Raw genomic sequence first — 22,193 nt, 5'->3', positions numbered from 1 at the left:
TTCCTGCTATATAGAGTGGAAACGAGTGTGTCCTTCAGTTTTAACAACAATTGCAATCTAAAGATGTCCTTTGATTTTTTCTTCTTTTTTTTTTGCTCTTTGCAATTCAAATTAATCAACGATCAAACAGATAAAAGTTCGTTATGGAAACACCTCGATACTTATATTAAATCAATTAATGTAAAAATATGTAACGTGTATCTAAACTCTAGTCTCATTTTAATTTAAAGCTCTTATTAAGGTTCAATTGTCTACTTTGCTGCAACTAAACCTTCCTGTCAAACGTAAGAAGGTAACAAGTTAAATCTAGACGCGCAAGATCACTTTTAAATCGCGTAACGTTACCTTGAGAAGACACTTATCGAACGATATCAGAAGACGTACCACCTTTTCATTTATCAGGAAGGTAATCTGATGAACAACATGACTAGTCTATATAAAAACTTACATAAATGAGATGGCACTAACGACCTGTTCAAACTTGCTTTGCTATGTACAACTGTTTAACTAACTCGCGCGCCCGCCTCCTAACCAAATCTGTATATCTCTCAAGAGTATAAAACCCCAAATGCCACAATCTTATCGGCATATAAAGGCCTTTTTGTTGTATGTATACTCAGAGAGGCTATGTGCTGAACAATTCTCCCATGCCTTCCTCAAAGCAAAAAAGAATTTGGGTAACTTCTACAAAGTCAGAGAGCAAAAACATCATCTTTCGATTCTCCAAACAATAGATAGAGTTGGTGCACAGCCTGCTCCTGAAGCTTATAGGATAGGATCTTGCAAACATTCCTTTATGCTTAAAGAATTTCAACCCATTGGCCTGACTGGTATACAAAAGAGTACAGTGAATGCCTTGAATAATGATGATCTGCAAACCTGAAGCCTGTATCCTGTTTTAACTGTTGCCTGAATCTTTTCTCCTCTTACTTGTCCTACAGCCCTTGGGTCTCGAACTCTCAGCAGCTTCCGAGTCGAGCAGCTTTTTCTTTGAAGGACTGGCTGTGTTTGTGGGGACAGAATTACGAGGAGGAGGTTCCCTCTCTTCCTTGCAATCTGTCTCTGAGGCATCATGACATGAAAGTTTCTCGTACAAAATAGCAGAGTCCAAGGCATATACACGGAGGGCGAGGGCTGAGAGCGTAGAGATTCTTGCTGCAGCTGAAGGTGATGACCAATACCACCAATCATTTTTCAAGTATTCGGTTTTGATGGCGTCCTCTAAAATAATTGTCGCTTGGACCATCTGAAGGAGATAAAGGAACAAAATTTAAAAGTATCAGAATTTTAGGACCAAAAGAAGAAAACAGAAATTCTGCTTTAAATTTCAGTGTAAAAAGTATTCGGTTTTGATGGCGTCCTCTAAAATAATTGTGGCTTGGACCTTCTGAAGGAGATAAATGAGCAAAATTTAAGTATCAGAATTTTAGGACCAAAGGAAGAAAACAGATATTCTGCTTTAAATTTCAGTGTATAATATACTCCCTCCTCTCCACCCTTCTCCTTTAAGTACCAGAGAATCTGAACTAGTGACATGCCTACCAAACACCCCACATCCCACCTTTGCCGGTGAATTTAACCAAAGCCCTTAGCCTAAGAAAGGCAATTGGGATAGAGTTGAATGTTCCTCTAAATACTGTATATGCATAATGCACACAGCTGCAAAATCATCCTCATGAACTAGTGCAACAGCCTACCATAAATTTCAAGACTCACAACTCAAGAAAACATTTGAGCACAAGAGCATCCTTCATGGGGAGGGGGGAGGATGGGGAAAAAGAAAGAGAACAATCAAATACTATTGCACACACTCTTTTTTTTTCTGAAAAATTGAGCAAGTTCAACTGGTGGAGAGTTGGGATTAAAGGCTGATATCTTTGACAAGAACAGGAAATCACAGAACACTAAGGGGTCGTGTGGTTTAGAGACGAATTATGCAAGGAACATCAAATGAAGGGATTAGTAATGCAAGGTTTGTAATGCAGGATATATTTCTTGCTGGACATTCGGTTTACTGTATTAAAAAATAGTATATACTGTTTTAGTAAACAATATGTATTTACTTTTCTAATCAAAGTTTGTCTACTATTACGATTTACGAGGGTTAGTTTTATCATTTGTTGTTTCAATTCATGCATTACTAATACCCTCAAACGTATTCCATTTTGTCCAGCATAAACTAATACGCAGATTCCCACATAACTTATGCAGGTATTGTTTAGGAAGAAGGAAAGAAAATTAGGAACCGAACATTATACTAATGCAAAAGTTTATAATTAGTGCAAGATTTTTTGTGGAGATCAAATCTCCCTAGCGAACCAACCAAATGACTCCTAAGGTCCCTCACGATACAACCACCACTAAACTCGAAACGGCCTTGCTTAGTCTAGTAAAAAGAGAAAAACATTTACCTCATAAATTGTAGCTGCAGATTTTATGAAGGCACGCCATGCATGTCTTCTCTCTGATTGTAACCTTGACACTCTCAAAGCTTCTTCAGGTAAAGCCGCGTCTATGTCAAGCAAGTTGATTTTAAGACACCGTAAAATCACAGAAGCCCGACCTGCTACAGGATGTAGCGAGGATTCCGGAATAACAAAGTACCTATTAACCCCAAATTCAAGGATTTTATCCTTGGTAGAAGAAAACTGATCTCTTCCCCTCTTGGTTGCAGATTTTAGTCTCTCAAACACTGGTCCAACCCCAGCTAAGCCATTTCCAGTACAAATTGGATTGTCGGAGTTATTAGTGCGAGAAACTTTGACCCCATTCCGAAGTTGCTGCTCTGAAGACAACAAATCTGTAGAATTTCCTGCACATACCTCATCTTCCCTTTGGGAGAGCAATCCAAGGGTAGAATCACTTAGATATGGAGATGTGCATGGAACAAATGATGGTGTACCATTACACCCAATGAGTCCTATGTCCTTCACCAGCTCCTTGGGTGACCTCTGAGTGATGAACTGTGCTTTGATCTCCTCAAACTTAAATGGACATTCCTGTTTGGTGTGATTTTCAGCAGAAGCTGGTGCATTACCATGCTTGTCCCTCCTAGATGCTTCACCATTACCAAACATCTTGCTCTTGGAAGCTTGAGACACGTCAATATTGCTCAACGAATTCTCCTGCAGCATTTCATTATTTGCTATTCTTTTCCGCTTAGCGGGTTGTTCACTTGTTTCTCCATCCCGCTGAATGGGAGAATCAATCCTGCACTTTTCATTTGCATGCTTCAGACGTTCCTTAGCATTGGAAAATGTTTGGTGGCATGACAGACAATGAGGTTTAGACGGCCATAATGGTTCTAGACACTCGCACCTATATAATTCACCATCGAAAGAAACTCTCACTTTGACACCAATATTCGTGCAGATTTCCGTTTCCTCTTCTGCTAAGCAACCACTAACCATCTTTTTAATTGCAGTAACAGCTCTGGTGACGAGTGAATCAGAATTGAAACAGGAACCAGAATCCTCAGATGGGATATAAGCGCCCAGTCTTTCCATGTCATGGCCATGACTTTCCAAATAGTGGTATATCATGGTTCTTTTATCCCGCCACTGCAAAATAGACTCCTTCAATTCTCTCTCTCTCATGTCGTGCTCTTTTAGCCATCGAATAAGTATTTCAGTATCGACATCAGATTGATAAGATGTCCACTGATCAAGATTAGGCATGCCCATATTTCCCCAAGGAGCAGAAGAATCTAAAACACCACTTTGTCTTGAACTTTCCACACCATATGACCACAACTGTCGAGATGACTCCGGCTGTGTACTTGTACTTGCATAAGCTACTAATCGTGAAGAAATGGACCTGCCAAAAGTCCAGAAGAGTCTGCCTTCTGAATCCTGTCCCATGTATTCCTTCCTAACAGAAACCTCCTGAAGTTCCAATTCTTTGGCAGCAATTGAGTCCTCTAAAGCACGAATCTCCTTCTTTAGAGCAGACATCTCAACAAGGTATGCTTCCTCCAAAGGGTTGCTCATGGAGCCTGAACAAGTAATGGGAGACACAATGTGAGTAGCAAACAGCACTATACTTTTCGAACTACTTTGTGCAGACTCCAAAAGATTGCCAGGAATTTGGTCAGTTTCTTGTTGGAGGGTAGTAGATCTGGACAAGTCGTTTTGCAAACTAGCTTCTGCAGTACCACATTTTGCATGAGAAGTAGTATTCAGAGACCCAGTATTATCCTTCAACAACTGCTGATGCTGTAAATGGTTGATTGGATCGGGAGAGTTTCTAATATGATTGGTGCCACTTGAACAAGTTTTATCCTGAATGTTTTTTGAAGTGTACAAGCAGGATTGTTTGTTGTAATCATTACACTTATTGTGTTGAGTGCCATCATCCAGCTGTCTGCAACCACCAGAGATTGACGAGTTATGGCTACCACTGTCGGGCCCCTGCACCTTCAGTTTACAGTCATTGGACCATAGAGATGTGTCTGACCCTGTGTCTCCACTGCTCCGGGCATCATTCTTCCATTTTGCAGTCAAAATTTCCTTCTTATGTTTTAGAAGCTTCAGTTCAGCACCGACGCTACGCAGTTTCTGCTGCAATTCAGCAGACAGAGAGGCGCTTCGGTCAATGTGATCACGAAGAATGGCTGAATTCAACATCTCATCACACAAGAATTTAAGGAGGAAAATTCTCTGCACCATCGAGAAAGAAATTGTACATGTCAAATTAGGTTAGGAAAAGCTGTACTTAATTCATGTTTCTACTTTTATGTTAAGCCCAACTACGAAATCCTAGAATTTAACAAATATTTCTGCATGCACACAGTTCTCATCACACAGATAGATTTGAGACAAGAATTTTACATGAATTAAAATTGAAATATTAAACATGCATACACCGCACAAAGCTCAGTGGGCAAAGCAGATCAGGAGAGGCTAAGGAAGAAACTAAAGCATCTGGGAACAAAACTGGAATGTGGATATCATTTTTATAGTAGCCCACCCTCCCCCAAAACCCAAAAGCTGAATGCATGAGGAGTGCCAGCATACATCAGATGAAGAAGCTTGAGCATACTAGAATAGCAGAGGAACAATGTTCCTGAAATTGTTTGAGGGGGGACTTAAAAGTTGTCAAGTATTATTCCGAGGTCATTGTGTGACAAGATTTTTACTCCGCAGATATTACACTTCAGACCTCTCAAATGGACACCATCACATCTTTGCACAAATTAGCTCAACTTGCTTTGTGCCAGAGACACTGTTCTCCAAAAGCAAGAAACACATTTTAATGCCTGATATCTTTTAGGTGAAGCCTACTGTAAGCCTGCTACACATTCAAGTCAAGCAGTGAAAGCATGTTAAGTGTGCAAGCTCCAGAGTAGACTGGACTTGTGTAGACAAATCCATACCTTTTCTATGACAAGTGAATTTCAAATGTCTACAAATCCTTAAACACTTGTTTGATAATTCCAAGCATATTTCTCATGTTCTACAAGTTAACATTTCAACTGTCTTAAGACATTTGGAGACAAACTCCAGCAATTACTTTTAAACATTTTCCCACCATTACCATTATAATCAACGAGTCAATTAAACTTGGAAGACGTTTCAGAAACCAAAAGGAAGACAAGTGAGACAGATACTTCTTTCAAGGATAAATAAACAATATTATTTCATAATCTTCCAAGAGCAAATGGCTAATATAGACTATGTCAACATAGAAATACAGAAGAAAGTTAAAGAACTCACATCCTCCAGTGGAAGCTCCCAGTATTCCTTCAACTCCATGGTGCTTGTTAATTGAGAAAGTTTTTCCATGAACTTATGAGTTAGTTTTCTGTGCAACCTCCTTTTAACGCATTGACGAATAATATGAGAACCAGAAGAAGCATTCTGGGACTGTGATATCTTCGCTTCACAATCTGGGCAATACCACGTCCCAACAGGAACTTTAACAAGCGGAGGATCTAAGCAATACGTATGATACTCCGAATCACATTTATCACAAAGAAGAACATTGACGTCATCTTTATCCATGCTGCATACTTTACAGAGTCCATCCTCCCAAGGGGCTTTAGGAAGTGAGCTCTCATTCACATGAGCTAGGAGACCATCGCTATCTTTTGCAACTTCACTACTTAAACTGCTGTCATTTGAACACTCAATTATCTGGACTAGGGGAAGAACCTGGGGAGACATGACCAAGCCAAAGCTTAGTTAAACAACAATGACAATGGTTTAACTGAAGAAGTTGAATCACAAACTCAATGGAGCAAGATTCGATTGCTCAACTAAAATAATAGGTTACTGAAGACACTGAACTGAGCGAGTTGGATAACTTTCAAAATCAAATTTCCTCCGAAAACAATCTCATATTCTATAGGATTTTAATCCAAGCACAAAAAGGTGAATGGACCAACTCTAGTATCATGCTGCTAATCTTATTACACCTCTGGTCAACAAAAACAATAAAAATATCCAGCCAAATCCCACAAAGAGGGGTCTGGGGAGGATAGAGTGTACGCAGACCTTACCCCTACCTCATAGAGGTAGAGAGGTTGTTTTTGAAAGACTCTCGGCTCAGGTGAAGCAAAAGAAAGGAGTAATGAAAAGGAAAAACGGCTTTGAAGAAAACATGACAACTAATAGGAAAGCAGCGCAGAGCATACAGGCAAAGAACAGTAACATTAAGAAAATAGTGCAATAGCCTAAGCATAATAAACAGCAGGCGGTAACAGATGACAAAAGCAAGAAACTACATGAATAAGGCTATTACTACAACAGACACAGTACACCAGAGGCCCAGACTACCACCAAGCCTAATCCCGTCAAAAAGCAAGACAATGCTCAACTACCTACTAACCTTCTACCCTAATCCGTGACATCCAAATCCTCCTATCTAAGGTCATGTTCTCAATAAGCTGAAGTTGCGGTCTCATGAAACATTGACTAATTATTCATGCTAGGATATAAAAATGATAAGGAATAATTTAACTTTTCAGATGCACCAAACAGAAAGCAATGCCGAGCCACGGCTTCGAGGTGCCAATACCGCACTTGACACTGAAATACCACACACTTGATCATCTTCTTTTCCTCTCTGAGAGAAGGTTAACCTATTGCATACTATTGGTATAGAGATGGGATATCTTCTGTCGAGAACCATATTTTGGTGTAGGTTCTATTCCTTTTGGTATATGGATTAATGGGTTTCCCCAATTGTAAATAAAATCAATTACCTTATCAAAAAAAAAAAAGAATAGGTCAACCGATCGCAGACGGGCTCAACTGCCTTTCCTTTCGAACTGAACTATCATGATATATGCTAACTGCATCAGATTCTTATGATAAAAGAAGACTAGCTTTTAGAGTGGATTACTTTCCTAAACTAAAGAATTGAATTACATGACATTTGATAACTGCATCAGATTCTTAAGATAAAAGAAGACTAGCTTTTAGAGTGGATTCCTTTTCTAAACTAAAGAATTGAATTACCTTTACCCATATCATTTCAGTTTTTTATCTAAATGCGAGCTAACATTATATGTTTATCTAAAAGGGAAGTACTGCTAGTCTGCTACTACTACTACACTGTAAAAAAGGAAACAAACATATAAAAGAGTTCCAAGGCAAATCGATTCATTCCTGCTTAAAACAATAGGATTGAAAGGCTAGAAGACCAACAAACCTCTTTTTCATAATCTTCCTCAAATTTCTGCAACAACGATCCAGCTAACTCAAGCAAATTGGACTTGTTACAGTACGCAGTCTGTATATTATGCCAAACCTAAAAGAAGCAAAGCATAAGCAATATTGATCTTTTCCTGCTATTAAATCATACTGAAGGAAAAAGAACAGGACTGAATGAAAATGTGCCAGAAAAAACTTGAACTAATCATGCATCTTTCAAAGTAGGGATCCAACAAATCCCAGATATCTAAGAACATAGATGAGGCAACAACACAATTTTATACTGCAAATGCAATCTTATTTAAGAAACCAGAATGTATTACCGAAACTATATATACATGTTAAAAGCATTACCTCCCGCACTTCATCGATGAAAGCTTCATGTGATCCCCCGTAGGATCCAGCAGCCAGCTTCACATCAATGGTCCTGAAATCTAAAGGCCTGGGTACCATTGCTGGGTGCCCAAGTAGCCCCTCATTGTCATTGTCATTAGGGTTCAGAACTGTTCTTCCCGAGAGATTGCAGAAGACTTTATCTTTATCTTCTTTAACAGCTCTCCGTAGTATAATCCGACATTGTTTCATAATGATATCAGACACAGAGCTAGAACTCTTTACCTTTTCTTCCTTCTCAGGTTTGGATGAAGTATTTCCACGGTTAAGTTCCCCCAGGAGGGAAATTACTGCTCTCTGCATTCAGTGAATGTTTGATTAAAGGTTAGTCGTTTGACAAAGCTGGCACATGAATATATATATATATATATATATATTAAAGATATTCATCATGCTGCACCTTGGTTGGCCCTGATGCATTTCCCTTGTAAACTTCCTTACTAATCGAATGCACCAATATTTTCCTTGCCCATTCAGGTGGATCTTTTTCCAAAGCCACATTGACACATTTTCTAATTCGAGCCCCCACATTTGTAGGTAACTTCCGTACAGGCTCCAGAACCTTGGCCCACTCTGGGACTTGCCCATTCTCAGCATCAGCTCCTTTGGTATCAGACTCCTTCTCATCAACAGAAACAAAAATGTTTCCACTCTTCAGCGATCCAAATATTTGCTTTGTAGACTCTGCAAGAAGCTGAAATTACGCACTTCAGAATGTTTTGATTTGGACAAACCTCTGAACAGGAGAATCAAGCATATTGAGAAGACAACACTCTGTATACATTTACCAACAGCCAGATGGGCTCGAAAATGGCACAAGAAGTTCACTCTTCAAGTGACGTAGGAAACACATAAAGCAGGTATAACAAGAACAAACACTTGATTAAACATTGGCAAGAAGTTTAAACTATTAAGTTGACTGTACATCCAGCTCTAAAGACAGGGTAAAAGAGGAGAGCTTTTTAGAAAAAAAATTTGAAAGGTCTCTTTGAGAATCTTCCCATATGAAATAAAGAACACAGAATATGAAACGGTGGCACGTCCAAAATAAATATCTCAAATAAATAATACTAAGGGGTCATTTGGTTGTTGGTTAAGAAGTAAGTTATTCATGTATTAAAACCAACATAACTAATACCATGTTTGGTGACATTTTAGTTTTTGTATATAAAATTCAGCACAACAAGTACGATGTTTGGTTAACCGCGTATAATTCCTCATAACTAATACATGTATAAGTTATAAGGGAATCTATGTATTAGTTTATGTAGAGTAGAAGATGGAATAACTCATCATGAATAACTTAATCCTACATAATCGAACCCTGCATAATTAATTCCTGTATTACTAATATTTGCATAACTCTAACCAACAACCAAACGACCCCTTAATTGCACTTTTAACGATTAATATATCAATAGTATGTAACAATTCAAGTTACAAATCACATTTTAACACAAATATCTTGTAGAGGAAATAATGGCAGTTATATTTTTCTGTACATTTATGGAGCAAATATGATAATTGATATTTGATGGTTGGATATCTTTGTGGAGAATCACGTTTTCTCACTTTTTCATATTTGTACGACTCGCAAAATTTGTATGTGGGTGCCTTTCCCCAACACTTACTTAAACTATCATAAAGAAAAAAACTGAGTATAGAAAATTAGATACAAAGTTACCTATTTCAAAAAAAAATAAAAAAAATGCTACAGCCGACATGCAACAGGCGTAAGCCTTACCATTGCAGCTTAAAAGAGACACATTTCTCATCTTTTACGGATAGCACAACAACAACATACCCAATTAAATCCTACTAAGTGGGGTATGGGGAGGGTAGAGTGTACGCAGACGTTACCACTACCTCGAGGAAGTAGAGAGGTTGTTTCTGAAAGACCTTCGGCTCAAATGCCTCAAACCCAAGTAAAAAAGGAGGAGAAACAATGAAGAAAGCATGGCATTTAATAAGAAAAGCAAATGTAAAGTCTACAAGAAAGAAACAATAACAACCACAAAATAATGTGATAATAAAAACATGATACACAACATAATACGCTAAACCTCCACTAACCTTCACCCCTACTAGCCTTCTACCCTAACACGCGTCCTCCACTCCTTTTTATTTAGGGTCATGTCCTCGGTAATATGGAGCTGCGCCAAATCCTATCTAATCACCTCTCCCCAATATTTCTTCGGCCTACCTCTACCCCTCTGGTGATCCCCTACAACTAGCCTCTCGCACCTCCTCACTGGAACGTCAACAGCCCTCCTTTTAAGGATAGTACATCATGTGAAAAATTGAATCAAATAACAAGTATTTACTCCACGGAATGAGCTTACCACTGTCATTGACTTGTTAAATGTATAATAGCAATGCACATGAAGTGGTAGATGTTTCTTCCATATTCGCATGTTCTTAATGCACCATAATCAACTACTACTTTTTTTGAAACTGAATAATCAACTACTACTTCCATCCCTTTTTTAACTGCATCAGTATCTATCGAGCCAAACAGATTCTTCCCTGACTCTGACCAAGCTTTATAATTACTTTCAAATTTTCAAATTCCAAAACTGGTAGTTAGTAGTATTTTTCATTAAGTTCCCAAGTTAAAATGTGGTTTTCTTTTTTTAAAAAAAAAGTTAATTATTTTGAGTCCTTCACAATACAAAAAACTGGCACCATAAAAACTTGAAAAGTTAGGTTAGATTTTGACTCACAAAATGGAAGCTCATTTGCATATCTAAAATTAATGACATCTTGAGATTCTGATAAGTTCAAATTATGAGCCTTAATCTTATTATATGTCGGTTAAAGATTTTGACAAAACATGCCATAGTATCAGCAAGTATTGCGATGGAAGGCATAATACTTAGATGACAAGATGAAAACAAGGCAAAAAGGCAAGAAAAAGTACTTATTTAGATTCCTCAAATCAAGATAGGAAACATGTGCAAATATGAATCGATCTTACCATGGCATCAGCTTCTAATGCAGCAACTCCCGTAAGAGAGCCACAAATTGGCCCACCATCACCTTGTAAGCAATGAAATACTCTACCGCTTTCTTTGCAAGCAATTTCTGCAGACTCAAGGTTAACTTCCATGGATAACAATGCTAACATGTACCTCCGAGCAATTTCAGGCCATGTAACTTCATTAATGGGAAGCATATCAAGTCTAGTTTTCTTAAGAGTAGCTAAATTGTCGGGGTCTTTTTTCCTACCTCTTCTAGATTTGGACCCTCCTGCACCAATATTGGGATCTACATAGACAGCAACTTTAGAGAGAAGCTCGGTGACAAGAGCTTTGAGCAGCAGACCATGAATCTTTGTAAAAAGCACACCAGCATATCGGCTATATTGATGGAAACCCAATCGACCAGATAGAGAGTCCATTCCACCTCTTGCTAAGGTGATCTCTCTGACATCCTGAATCTCAAGTACGGGCATTTCCATTGAACTTGTTTTGTCTATCCATGGACTAACTAATTCCTCCTCAATTTCTTCAAATGAAAATGGAGCTTTTAGCCCCAAGACCTCTGAAAACCTCAACAAAAATTCCCAAACCTAAACACATTTGATAAAATAAATTAAATTTTAAAAAAGTAAGCATGCAGGAACAACATCCAATTCCTTTCTAGACAACAAACTCGAAAGTTACAAGATACCTGGAGAGTGTCGCCAATCAAAAATGCAGGAATCTTTGTACTCAATGGCTTTCCTGAAGAGCAGGGACGCCTAATGTCAGCATCTTCCAGATGCTTTCTGGGTGTTCCAGAAATTCTCAAAGATTCAACAGCTTCCCTCTCATCCTGCAAGTGATTCTTTCTTTTAGCCAGCAGGAACCCATTTCCAACTGTTTGCAGAGTTGTGTTGTCCTTTCTCTTAGTAACAATTTTATAATTTGAGCACGCAGATACACCAGGAAGCTGTTCTATAATTTCTTGCACAAAGTCAGCATCTAGTCCAAATCTGTCTTGCTCTAACCACTTCACTAACATTTCACAAGCAGTTTTTAACTCGGAATTGCTCTGCACTGATCTTGGAAAATTGGGAGGGGCACCTAAGTATGAGAACTTGGACAATGAACCAACCTCACTCGACTCTTGTTCATCCATTTTATATACATCATGAGTACAACAGAATTGGATTACACCTTTTTTGTTATAAGCATCAATGCATGCATGCTGAATAGTCTGGGAAACAATTTCCCACACAGATGATGGTGATCTCCCTTCTACAACGAACTCCCCTATACTATCCCCTTGCCCAATAGCACCAGGACATATATTTCCAAATTTTCCAGGCAATGCATTCACCCTCTCCATATTTTCAGCAGTATGAGAGTCACTATTCAGATCTGGTGGGCTGCACTCTTCCAGCATCGCCTGGATAGAAACACTCTCTTCATCAACCAGCGTAGAAGTTGCAGAATTACCATTTACCACATTATCTTCGCCAATATGATAATCACATTTAGATGTTAAAAGGACTGTCGAACCAATTGGGACAGAATGCAGGATGCATGGGTACCTCCTGACCTTGAAAACTGGGCCAGTATCACCTCCATCTGCAACCTCACAAGTAAAAAAAGATCCTGTAATTCTATCATGCCAGCTAGACAAGTAACCCACAGGCCATATCTCACTAGTGCAGTGATATAATGGTCGTGGATCAATATTTCCAGCTGCAATAAGAATAAAATCCTGGAACTGGACTGGAAAGTCATCCTGAAAGAAAAGTCAAAGATTAGCCAGTGAAATTGCAAGTAATTAAGATAGAACAAACTACCAGATTCTTCGGACTATGAGGAGATTAGAAATGCAAAAGCTAGCATGGCAGCATAAACCAAATATTGGTAACAGGATGAACATACACTTGGATATGTACACTTGAAGATAGAGCCACAATTACGGAATAAGCCTCTCCCAGGAGAACTCCAACTCTCTCCGGTCTTGCGGGTTTTAGCAGAACCTGAAGCTTCTTTACTTCTTTGGATATTTGGCAATCCCTCGCGATATGAAGTAAAGCCGTTACCTCCATTCTCAACCTCCATGGAGTGGTGCAACCCCATATGTCGAGCAACATCATCAATCGACTCAAAGCGACTTCCATCTGGTCCAACATATACTGCATAAGTCTTGCATCTTTTGTCACAATACTCAAAATCCACATGCCAGCCCCTGCACAAGTTACCTTTCATCCCAGCAATATATTCTCTAAGGTCTTGAAGATAAACTTCACACACACCTTGCGTAACATATTTTTTGGCAGTAAAATGACATACACGATTTCTGAAATCATACATCAATACTGGATCAGTTATACTTCGGTTTATCTGGTCAGAGTGAGATCTATGGAGTAGTGTGTCCTCCAATTGTGACTTATGAATATCCCCCGTATGTGAGGAGGCCTTCTGAGTTTTAAATCCATTCTCCCTATATAGCAAAAAAGAGCTTGTTGGGGCATTGAAGGAATGACCAGTAGAAGAGGAACTTTTCATAGCTTGAACTCTGTGAACACCAGCAATATACATAATGTCAATAATAATATCCAGTTACTCCTAAAGCAGGCCGTCCATGAAAAAGATTAATCCTAAGTATTAAATAAACCTACTCAACCGCATTTCAATATTATAAAAGACAAATCGCACTAATATCCAAATACCCTATGAATCCATTTAGATTTAGGATGAGAAGACTAACACAAACAGACTTTAAATGTTACTTCCATATGCAGCCAAGTCATTAAAGTGGGAGAAAGAGGACAAAAAGAGTGGCATCAAGGAAGATATTACTTCTTCGTGCTTCGGCAAAATATCCGGGCAGAAAAAATCAATCTTCTCTAAAACACAACTGAGCCTCTTGGTAGTAAGAATAAAAGAGCGGACCTGCTTTTACCTCCATACAGAAAATCTAGGAAATGTTAATAACATGGATTATTGTACAATAACATACTGAGGAACTTTTACTTCGTCGTATGTTCTTTTTAATCAGAACAAAGTCATATTTTGTAATTCACCAAGAAGAGTATTTGACGAAAACTTCACATCTACAAGCAAATGAAGTAAATACTATTTTTGCACATCCGAAAACAAAGACAAGGAATTCAACGGAAATCACAACACAAAGTTACTCTTCAATAAATGGAATGAGTTTCAGTGAAACATGATAGTAAAGGAGGTATATATATCAAGGAAGATGCATTATGTGCATCTCCCAAAGGACAGATTTGCTTCCTTTTACTTGTGTTTCAGTAGAGGCACTTACATGTCATACCAATTGCATTAACCATTAAGCCAACAAGCAAGCAAAACAAGTAAAAAGTTGGACAACCCCCACCACCACCACCACCACCACCACACCACCGCCACCACCACACAGAATAAAAAATAAATGTAGGGAAGACAAGGATTTAAGATATCAAACCAGGAAACACAGCTTGCTCGTGTTTTTGATAGGTATGACATAGAGCATTACACTCAGATTCTGTCTCATGTTACTAAAATCTATTATATTTTTTTTATATCGGCTACTCAAATGCTTTATATTGATTCTTTCATATGAAAATCATTTTTTGATAAGCAATTCTTCATAAGCAGATTCATCTTCAAAAGGGTCAAAGCAGGGTCCATTCCATTCTCCTAGGTGAATGGTGACTTTGCATTGAGGATTTTGAACCCCCAACGATACAGTTCTCATTGTTCAATCATTGCATTATACAATGACAATCAATAGAATACCTTCTACAGCAAGAGTTATCATGATCTGTGGCAAAATAAGATTTTATTAGCAAAAAAGAAAACGGAAGAATGGGACAAATTTTGTACAAAAGCTTGTACACAACAAACAACAACAACAACATACCCAGTGAAATCCCACAAGTGATTAAAATAAAATACTGCTAAATGATTTGTACGCTTTATTTTCATTTTTCAGAAAGCTACACTAAAAGAAATAAGTTAGCTTACTTGTTTCACAATTAAATGTTTTCTGAAGCAGAATAAATCTATAAGATCTATGTTCTGCAGCAAGACGCTCAAATGCATGATTGCTCCCTCCATATTAGTCAGAAAAAGTTCACTGCTATTAAGGAGATGGAAAAGAAAGAACTCCTTTTAGTTTGAGAAGGGAAAAGAAAGAATTCTTTTTTATGATGAAAGGAAAGAAAGAATTCCATCTCAAGAGAATAGAAAAAAAAACAAGAAAAACGGCCAGCAGTGTCAAACTGATTTTGAAAGGAGTCAGGGCGCTGCATTTCTTTTGCAACCCTTTTGTATACTTTTACTTAGTAAATCGGCAGGACAGAATGACGGTGTCTCATTAATGTATTACAGGTTAACGTAAAAGAAACAAAGAATTAGAAAGAGAAACATCTTGAAGCCCATTCAAAAAATTAAGACATTATTGTCAATAAAATGGACCTTGGGCTTAACTCAATCCCAAGTCAGCTTAAGAGGTGAGGATTGTCCAAAACCATATAAGGATACATATTTGCCTCCCACCCCACCGATGGGACTTTAACACTCCCCTCACGCCTAGGACTGGACATTTGGTGTGTGAACAACATTTGGGGGCCCAACATCAAGCTAAACAAGACTTGGTTGGGTCTGACTCTGATGCTATGTTGAAGAAATGGACCTTGAGCCTAACTCAATCACAAAAGCAAACTCAAGAGGTGAGTTTCCCAACACTATATTAGGATACACATTTTCCTCCCACCCACCGATGTGAGACTTAAGAATTACTATGTTCAAATCGAGTCAATTGACAATTACCTTAATCTCAGTGTTAGGTAAGAGGCATTTATTAGACTCAAATAGAAATGAATTAAAAGTGGAGGTAACGATACTTTTGACTATATTATAGAAGTAGATACCATATTTTACAATGAGACTTTGAGTAATTATTAACGAGTGTCAGCAAAATATTTGCATTACTTATTTCAGCATGAAGACATGTCGCCCTTACGACTTCTAATTTTGGCCTAAGGTATACCACTAACAATAATAAACTTACTAGCAATGACTTTTGAAAAATTATTGATTCAAAACTTCCGATAATAGGTGTATGGACAACACAAAACAAGAATGGATACTAGTGTAGGAAGTATATATGTATTGCTAACCAATCTTAAATTGAACATTGAACACTGAACTAACTTGTTGCCTAAATTTTCATTCCCATATTGAACCTATTCAACTTCGCACTAAACTAGTTTGATTCTCCTCAGCAAGCCGTAATAAATATGTGCATCCAAAATTTGCATTTCCTGGATGATCATCAATCTTAGAGCGGTAGCATAACCTTTGCAAAACTCTCTAGCGATCAAAGTTGGCAAGTCCATCGAACTATAGAATAGTCCATGTACCGACAAAAATTTGGATGCTCAGACTCTTCGAAGTTGTTGCATCCGTGTTGGTGTTAAAAAAATGCATTACTTTTGGAGGCGACAAGCATCCGGTGGTATTTTTGAAGAGCCTGAGCAACATAGTATATAGGATATATCATGTCTCTATGTTGATGGTCTACTAGTGATTCAAATTTTAGTTAATTTAACCATATTTCACTAGTGACAACCAATTAAGTAAACGCAAAGGTAGACTATAAACTCCTTTTCTATCCTCGAGAAATTTCTCCTCACGGATTTTTTCCATATAATTGTGCGCACAAAAAAGTATTAAGCTATGTGCCAACGTGTAATATTATAGGACCACTACTAGTGAAAGATCTTCTTTAGCATTCCTATACTCATAACCCAAAGAAATACAACCTCTTTGTGATAAACCATATATACGTAGAAAAGGAATGAATTTGAACTACTCTGCAAACATTGGGCAATTGATTTTACCCCTTAGGCGAATGGAATAGTGGTTTCATGTGGGAATGAAGCAACTAGATATTCTCTTCTCTCCTTTTTTTCCTTTTCTAGATCTCATGCCCCGCACAATATTTCCAATAAATAACTTGCTTTGTGGAAAAACTCATGGATGAGAAGAAAGAAAAAAAGCATTGATCCAAAGCTCTCTGCCAAAGAAGAAATGTAATTAAGCCTATACAAATAAAGTTCTCCAGTAAATACGAGAATGGGAACAGTTGTGCTGCCATTTCTAGAATCGTTCAATAAAGGATGCCTTTCCTGAATCGAAGCTCAATATTACTTGCAACAATTTCTTCCCTCTTTTGGCTTTCCTGGTTGAAGATAAGAATAACTAGTTGCAAACAAATCAAATGTTTCAACAGTCCAAAGTTAAAAATATTATCCATATGATTTTTCAGACATCAATGGAAAAGGGACAGCATCATGTATCCTTAGATTTTATTCTCGACCATATAAAGACAATTGACCAAAAAGGAATAGGAATAACAAGAGAAGACGCAATAAGAATTCTCATGTAAATGGAAATGGAAGACGGAGATTTCCATTGAATGAAATTGAGATAATCAAGATTTACTACCAAGTGAATGGAAGGTATCCTGACAACCAAAGATGAAGCTCAAAGACGGAGTTAAGGTCACTTTTTCCATTGAAGGCGTGATCTTTCTCGAAGCAGCAACAAGAATGGGACAAATATCCATAAGCAAAACCACCAAAATTGCCTTCACTAAAGTACTAAAGAAAACATGTTCAAGGATCTGCCTTGGCCAAGTTCTGTAATTTCAGTTCCGGTGAAAGCATTTGGAAATTGGAAGCAGTTACTAATTCATGATCTAGCATGTACAGAATGAAGTTTTCATTCATTTTGAGCTTCTCTTCTTAGGACTGCATTCTTCCTTCGGTGAATTGCTCCAATAGAGATTAGAAATTGTTGAAAAAACAGCAAGATCTTTCTTTTGTCCCTTCCAGGCGATCGAAAAATAAAGAAATGATTAATATATTCAAGATAATTATGACCATCAATTAGTTGATTCTAATCCGTTAAATATTGTTTTTGTAAATGAATCAAATTGTTTTTTAAAAAGAATTGTAAAAGTTGAACACCCAATTGCTAAACAACTAAGCGATACTTGAAACATAGTATAGATGTAATACGTTTTTTCCCTTTGACATTTTATTACTTTCTACGTTCCTAATCCTTTCTTTTTTATAAGCGTGTCTAAGTCAGCTTGCGTGCACCTCGACTAATTCCACGGATATCTATCACCTCCCAACAGCAGCAGGCACCATGTAACTTTGTCCACCAAGGCTAGAACAGATGGAAAAAAACATCTAGTATTTTGCCTGCTGAAGATTTGACCTAAGACCTCATGGTGCTCAACTCACTTCATTTACCACTAGGCCACACCCTTAGGTACAAAGGGTGTTCTTCCACCTTCCCTTTGACAATATATGAAATCCTCAACCTTGACCTTTATGGTCTACACTCTAGTACTTACATGCAAACAGTCTCCAAGTTATTTAGGTTGTTAATGATGAACTAATGATGAAAGTTCTTTTTTTATAATTGTGGTGTTCGGTTCACCTTGTGCGCTCCTCAACTAATTCCATGGGACAATTGCTACCTCCCACCATCACAAACACCACGTAACCTTGTCCATTAAAGCTTAGACAAATGATACGAAATGACCTACTATTTACGTCCTTGGGTGCGATAACTAATGATGAAAGTACACACCTCAAGCTCAAAGCATCTATGGTTCCTCACTATCCATGCCACCTAATAGAGCTTGAAGCTATCTTCGCACAATTTCCTCAGTGACGGTTTATGGGCTAATCAATAAAGGATTTTTTATCTTTGAAATTCATTGAAAAGCACAATGCAAGAGAAATCACAAAAAGATGATTGAATCTCTGGATGCCCCAGAAAAGATATGAGGTGCTCGAAAATGGTCGAAGTAGTTGAATAGAAGGATCATTATGACTATAGTCGAAGATAGACGAAAAGGATTTATTTGATATTATGGATGACTGGTTACAGAGGGACCCTTTTGTTTTTGTAGGATGGTCGTCTATTGCTCTTTCCTTGCATTGGCACACTATGAGCTCACCCCAAAATATATTTGATAATGTTCCACAATTGTCACAATGCAAATACAGATGTACACTCACCTTTCCTGCATTTGTTTCATGGACATGCTATAAAAGCTTGTCATTAAGGATAAAAGGTGAAGTATAAACTTTCGGGTACAACAAGGACTTGTTCACCATATTGTTATACTTCCATAACCATTTAATAAGCACACATTGGTGATCAAGTTTCAAAGCTCCATTCAGTTATACCAAAAGAAGGTTCCGAACTCCCTATTCCCATTCATCATTCCTCTTGATTAACATTGCTATCTGCATTTTTCAAGTGGTGTGGTTTCTTTCTATGTTACCATCTTATAGTGTGTTTAAAAGCTAACGCAAAGAAGAGGCAAGGTCCATCGGGATTGAAACGAAAAAACGGAAAAAACGAGAAACAAAGCGCATTCTTCTTTGAAGTGAAACACACCGGTTTACCGAAAATTAAAAACTGCCAAACATATATGAATCTAGCCATATAATAATCAAATAGCAACAAAATAACTAATTTTGGCATCTAGTATACAATTAACATTGATCTTAATCCAACTCCTCAAAATTGAGATTAAAAGACTCGACCTTTTCACTCACTTTGCACAACATTGTTGGAAGTGTACAATTCTCTAAAGCACATGGCTGCCCCCAGAAAGGGACAACTCCTCGCTTCTGATCGCGAGGAGATGACTCAAGTAATATTGTCATCCAAGAGAAATTTCTCCAAATTTTATCGCTCTCTGACTCGCTTTGTAAGTATCAGAACACATACCTCATACATATAAGGAGACCCTTACAAAATTAAGAAGTGTTAGAGAAAAGAAAATCTGCATTTTGGGACTAAATATCCAAGACATTTGCACCATTCTGTTAATTAATCACTCTATAAGACTTCCATAATTTTAAAAAATTAAAATTCACGTAACTACTGAAATTTATATTATAATATTGGCCTGAGATAAGTGTTAAATGGAGTAAAAAATGGTCAACGAGGACAGTGGTCCCTACCTGTTTAAGACTGAGGCATAATTGTTGATATAACTTTACTTTATCAAACTAAAAACTAAGTTCCCAATGTATATATTTTATTCCACTAACCACTGATGTATAATATCAAGTTGAATTAACCTCTTAAACTCCCAGTCCAGTCAAATACCACTATATAAAATGGGACAAAGGGACTACTATGGCATCTAGAAGATGAGAGGCGTCAGCGAGGACCTTCCAACTTAAGGTGAAAGCACACCAAATTGGTTTGATATTAAAGCTCTGATAGAGCATCCCACCTATATCTAGGAAGAAGTCAAACATTGACAATCAAGTAATTGTTTTCCCTCTCGAAGTTTTTTTTTTGTCAAGGTGACACCATCGGATATTTAAAACAGATGACAGTTTACATATAGTAGGGGGCTCTTTATCAAAGAATGTTAATAGAGTAGGGACTGCAACAGAGGAATCATCAAGAGGAGTCACATCCCCTGTTTCTAAAGGACTCATTAGACAAACCATTGAAAAACTAGCTAAGAAAGCTACAAAAACAAAAGTACATACCCAATGTAATCCCACAAATGAATTTGGGGAGGGTAGAATCTACGCAAACCTTACCCTACCTTGGGAGGTAAAGAGAGATTGTTTCCATGGACCCCCCCAACTCAAGTAAAAACACATCAAAGAAGATCGAAGAAAGAAATTCTGATGTTGCCATTAGATCTTAATATAAATCTTCTTTTCATTCCTTCAGTGTAAGATAACATATCAAAGAAACAACAGAAAGAAAAAACTTCCAAGACATTGAACCCTCAATCCAAATTATAATCTACTGTAACCACAAATTCAAGGGAATGAGGCTCACGCAAAGACTAATTATTCTAGAAATCAAGACACCAAACAATTATATTTAAATATAGAGAAAAGATCCAATCAAATACAATAACAATTACAGTCTAACATCAAGAAATACACAAACTCACACTAACAAAGTTTGAACCTTTAAGTACATATACAACATGCATTGCTAAAATAATCCAGAATGTGCTTTAAATGTAAAAGAAAGGATAAATAAAGAAGTAAAATTCATACTTGGCCCCATTGTTTTGCTCCACTTCTCGTCCTGCAACAGGCAAATCTTCATTCAAATCGACAAACTGAAACACCCCTTCCCCTTCCTGTTCCCTTGGCGGTGAAACATTCATATCAAGTGGCGGCGATGAATTCATATCCAGCAGCTCCACTACTTCGCTGCCTCCGCCTCCGCCTCTGCCACCAGCACCGCTGCCGCCGTCAGAGCTGCTGCGGCGGCGTCCACTAAGCACACACTTGAAGCATTTCCACTCCTCTTTCTGCTCATCCTTCTTCCCATTAGAACCAATCTCACAAGAAGAACAAACCCGAACATTCGTTTGACTCGGAGGAGTGACCACCGACTTGACCCGGGAAGATGATTCTGGGTGTTCTAAAAACAAACCCCTTTCGATTTCCCTAGGTGAAGGAAGAGGAGTTTCGTTAAGATCGATGTGAAACGGCAAAGCCCGGTTCAAATTTGAAGAACAATCCATTTCTTGAACAAGTACAATTTTTTCTTAGAGTAATTTTTTTTCTCAAAGACATCAACAAGCATTATATGCCAAAGGGTTGGGTTTCTATATATAACCAAAAGGGTGTTGGGTTTTGGGGTTTTTCTGTGATTTTAGCAAAGAATTGGGTTGCAAAAGATCACCGACTGGTTTTATGAATCCAAAAGAGAGAGAGTTCTTTGTAACGTAAATTTGGAAAGAGACAAATTTGGAAGGAAGGGAAGATTACAGGTAGGATTTAAGAAGAGGAGTTTTTGTACTTGTTCGAAACAAAGGCCAAAAGCGAAGGCGAAGAAGGAGAAGAAAGTAAGAAGAGGCGAAAGCAAAGAGTGGGTTTGGTTGGGTTTGGGTTTTCTCGAGAACGCAGAAAAAGAGGGGGTCTCGCTTGAACATGGTACTTTGGGTGTCAAATGACCAAATTACCCTTTCTCTAAAAATAATTATTTTAAAAAAATATTATTATTTTTTTGTACAAGTAAAATAAATTAACACTATTAAATTACATATGTGAAACTGTACCAATTACCCTTTTCTATATTTTTATTTTTTTGTATTAATAAAAAAAAATTA

General features: G+C 37.7%; 1 protein-coding gene across 1 annotated transcript; it reads right to left on the bottom strand.

The window, feature by feature from the left end:
* Positions 1–412: 412 nt before the first annotated feature.
* LOC129880329 (methyl-CpG-binding domain-containing protein 9) lies at positions 413–21,963 on the bottom strand. The gene is made up of 10 exons (XM_055954309.1): positions 21,130–21,963; positions 12,929–13,565; positions 11,721–12,782; positions 11,026–11,619; positions 8,449–8,742; positions 8,010–8,345; positions 7,654–7,752; positions 5,715–6,152; positions 2,412–4,658; positions 413–1,246 (listed from the first exon to the last, which is right to left on the bottom strand). The coding sequence occupies exons 1-10, from the start codon at positions 21,603–21,605 to the stop codon at positions 899–901; spliced, it is 6,531 nt and encodes a 2,176-aa protein (XP_055810284.1). The 5' UTR covers positions 21,606–21,963; the 3' UTR covers positions 413–898.
* Between the last annotated feature and the right edge of the window lie 230 nt (positions 21,964–22,193).

This window comes from Solanum dulcamara, chromosome 2 (genome assembly GCF_947179165.1).
Source record: "Solanum dulcamara chromosome 2, daSolDulc1.2, whole genome shotgun sequence".
Classification (NCBI taxonomy): Eukaryota; Viridiplantae; Streptophyta; class Magnoliopsida; order Solanales; family Solanaceae; genus Solanum; species Solanum dulcamara.
This window is presented reverse-complemented; position numbering and strand designations above follow the sequence as displayed.

Bases quoted from the DNA above. Each gene is read 5' to 3' on its own strand.
- LOC129880329 (XM_055954309.1), bottom strand. From the start codon at position 21,605: ATGGATTGTTCTTCAAATTTGAACCGGGCTTTGCCGTTTCACATCGAT. The intron at 12,783-12,928 runs GTATGTTCATCC...CTTTTCTTTCAG, and splicing joins TCAAGTGTACATATCCAAGT to GATGACTTTCCAGTCCAGTT. The intron at 8,743-11,025 runs GTAAGATCGATT...GCGTAATTTCAG, and splicing joins CATTAGAAGCTGATGCCATG to CTTCTTGCAGAGTCTACAAA.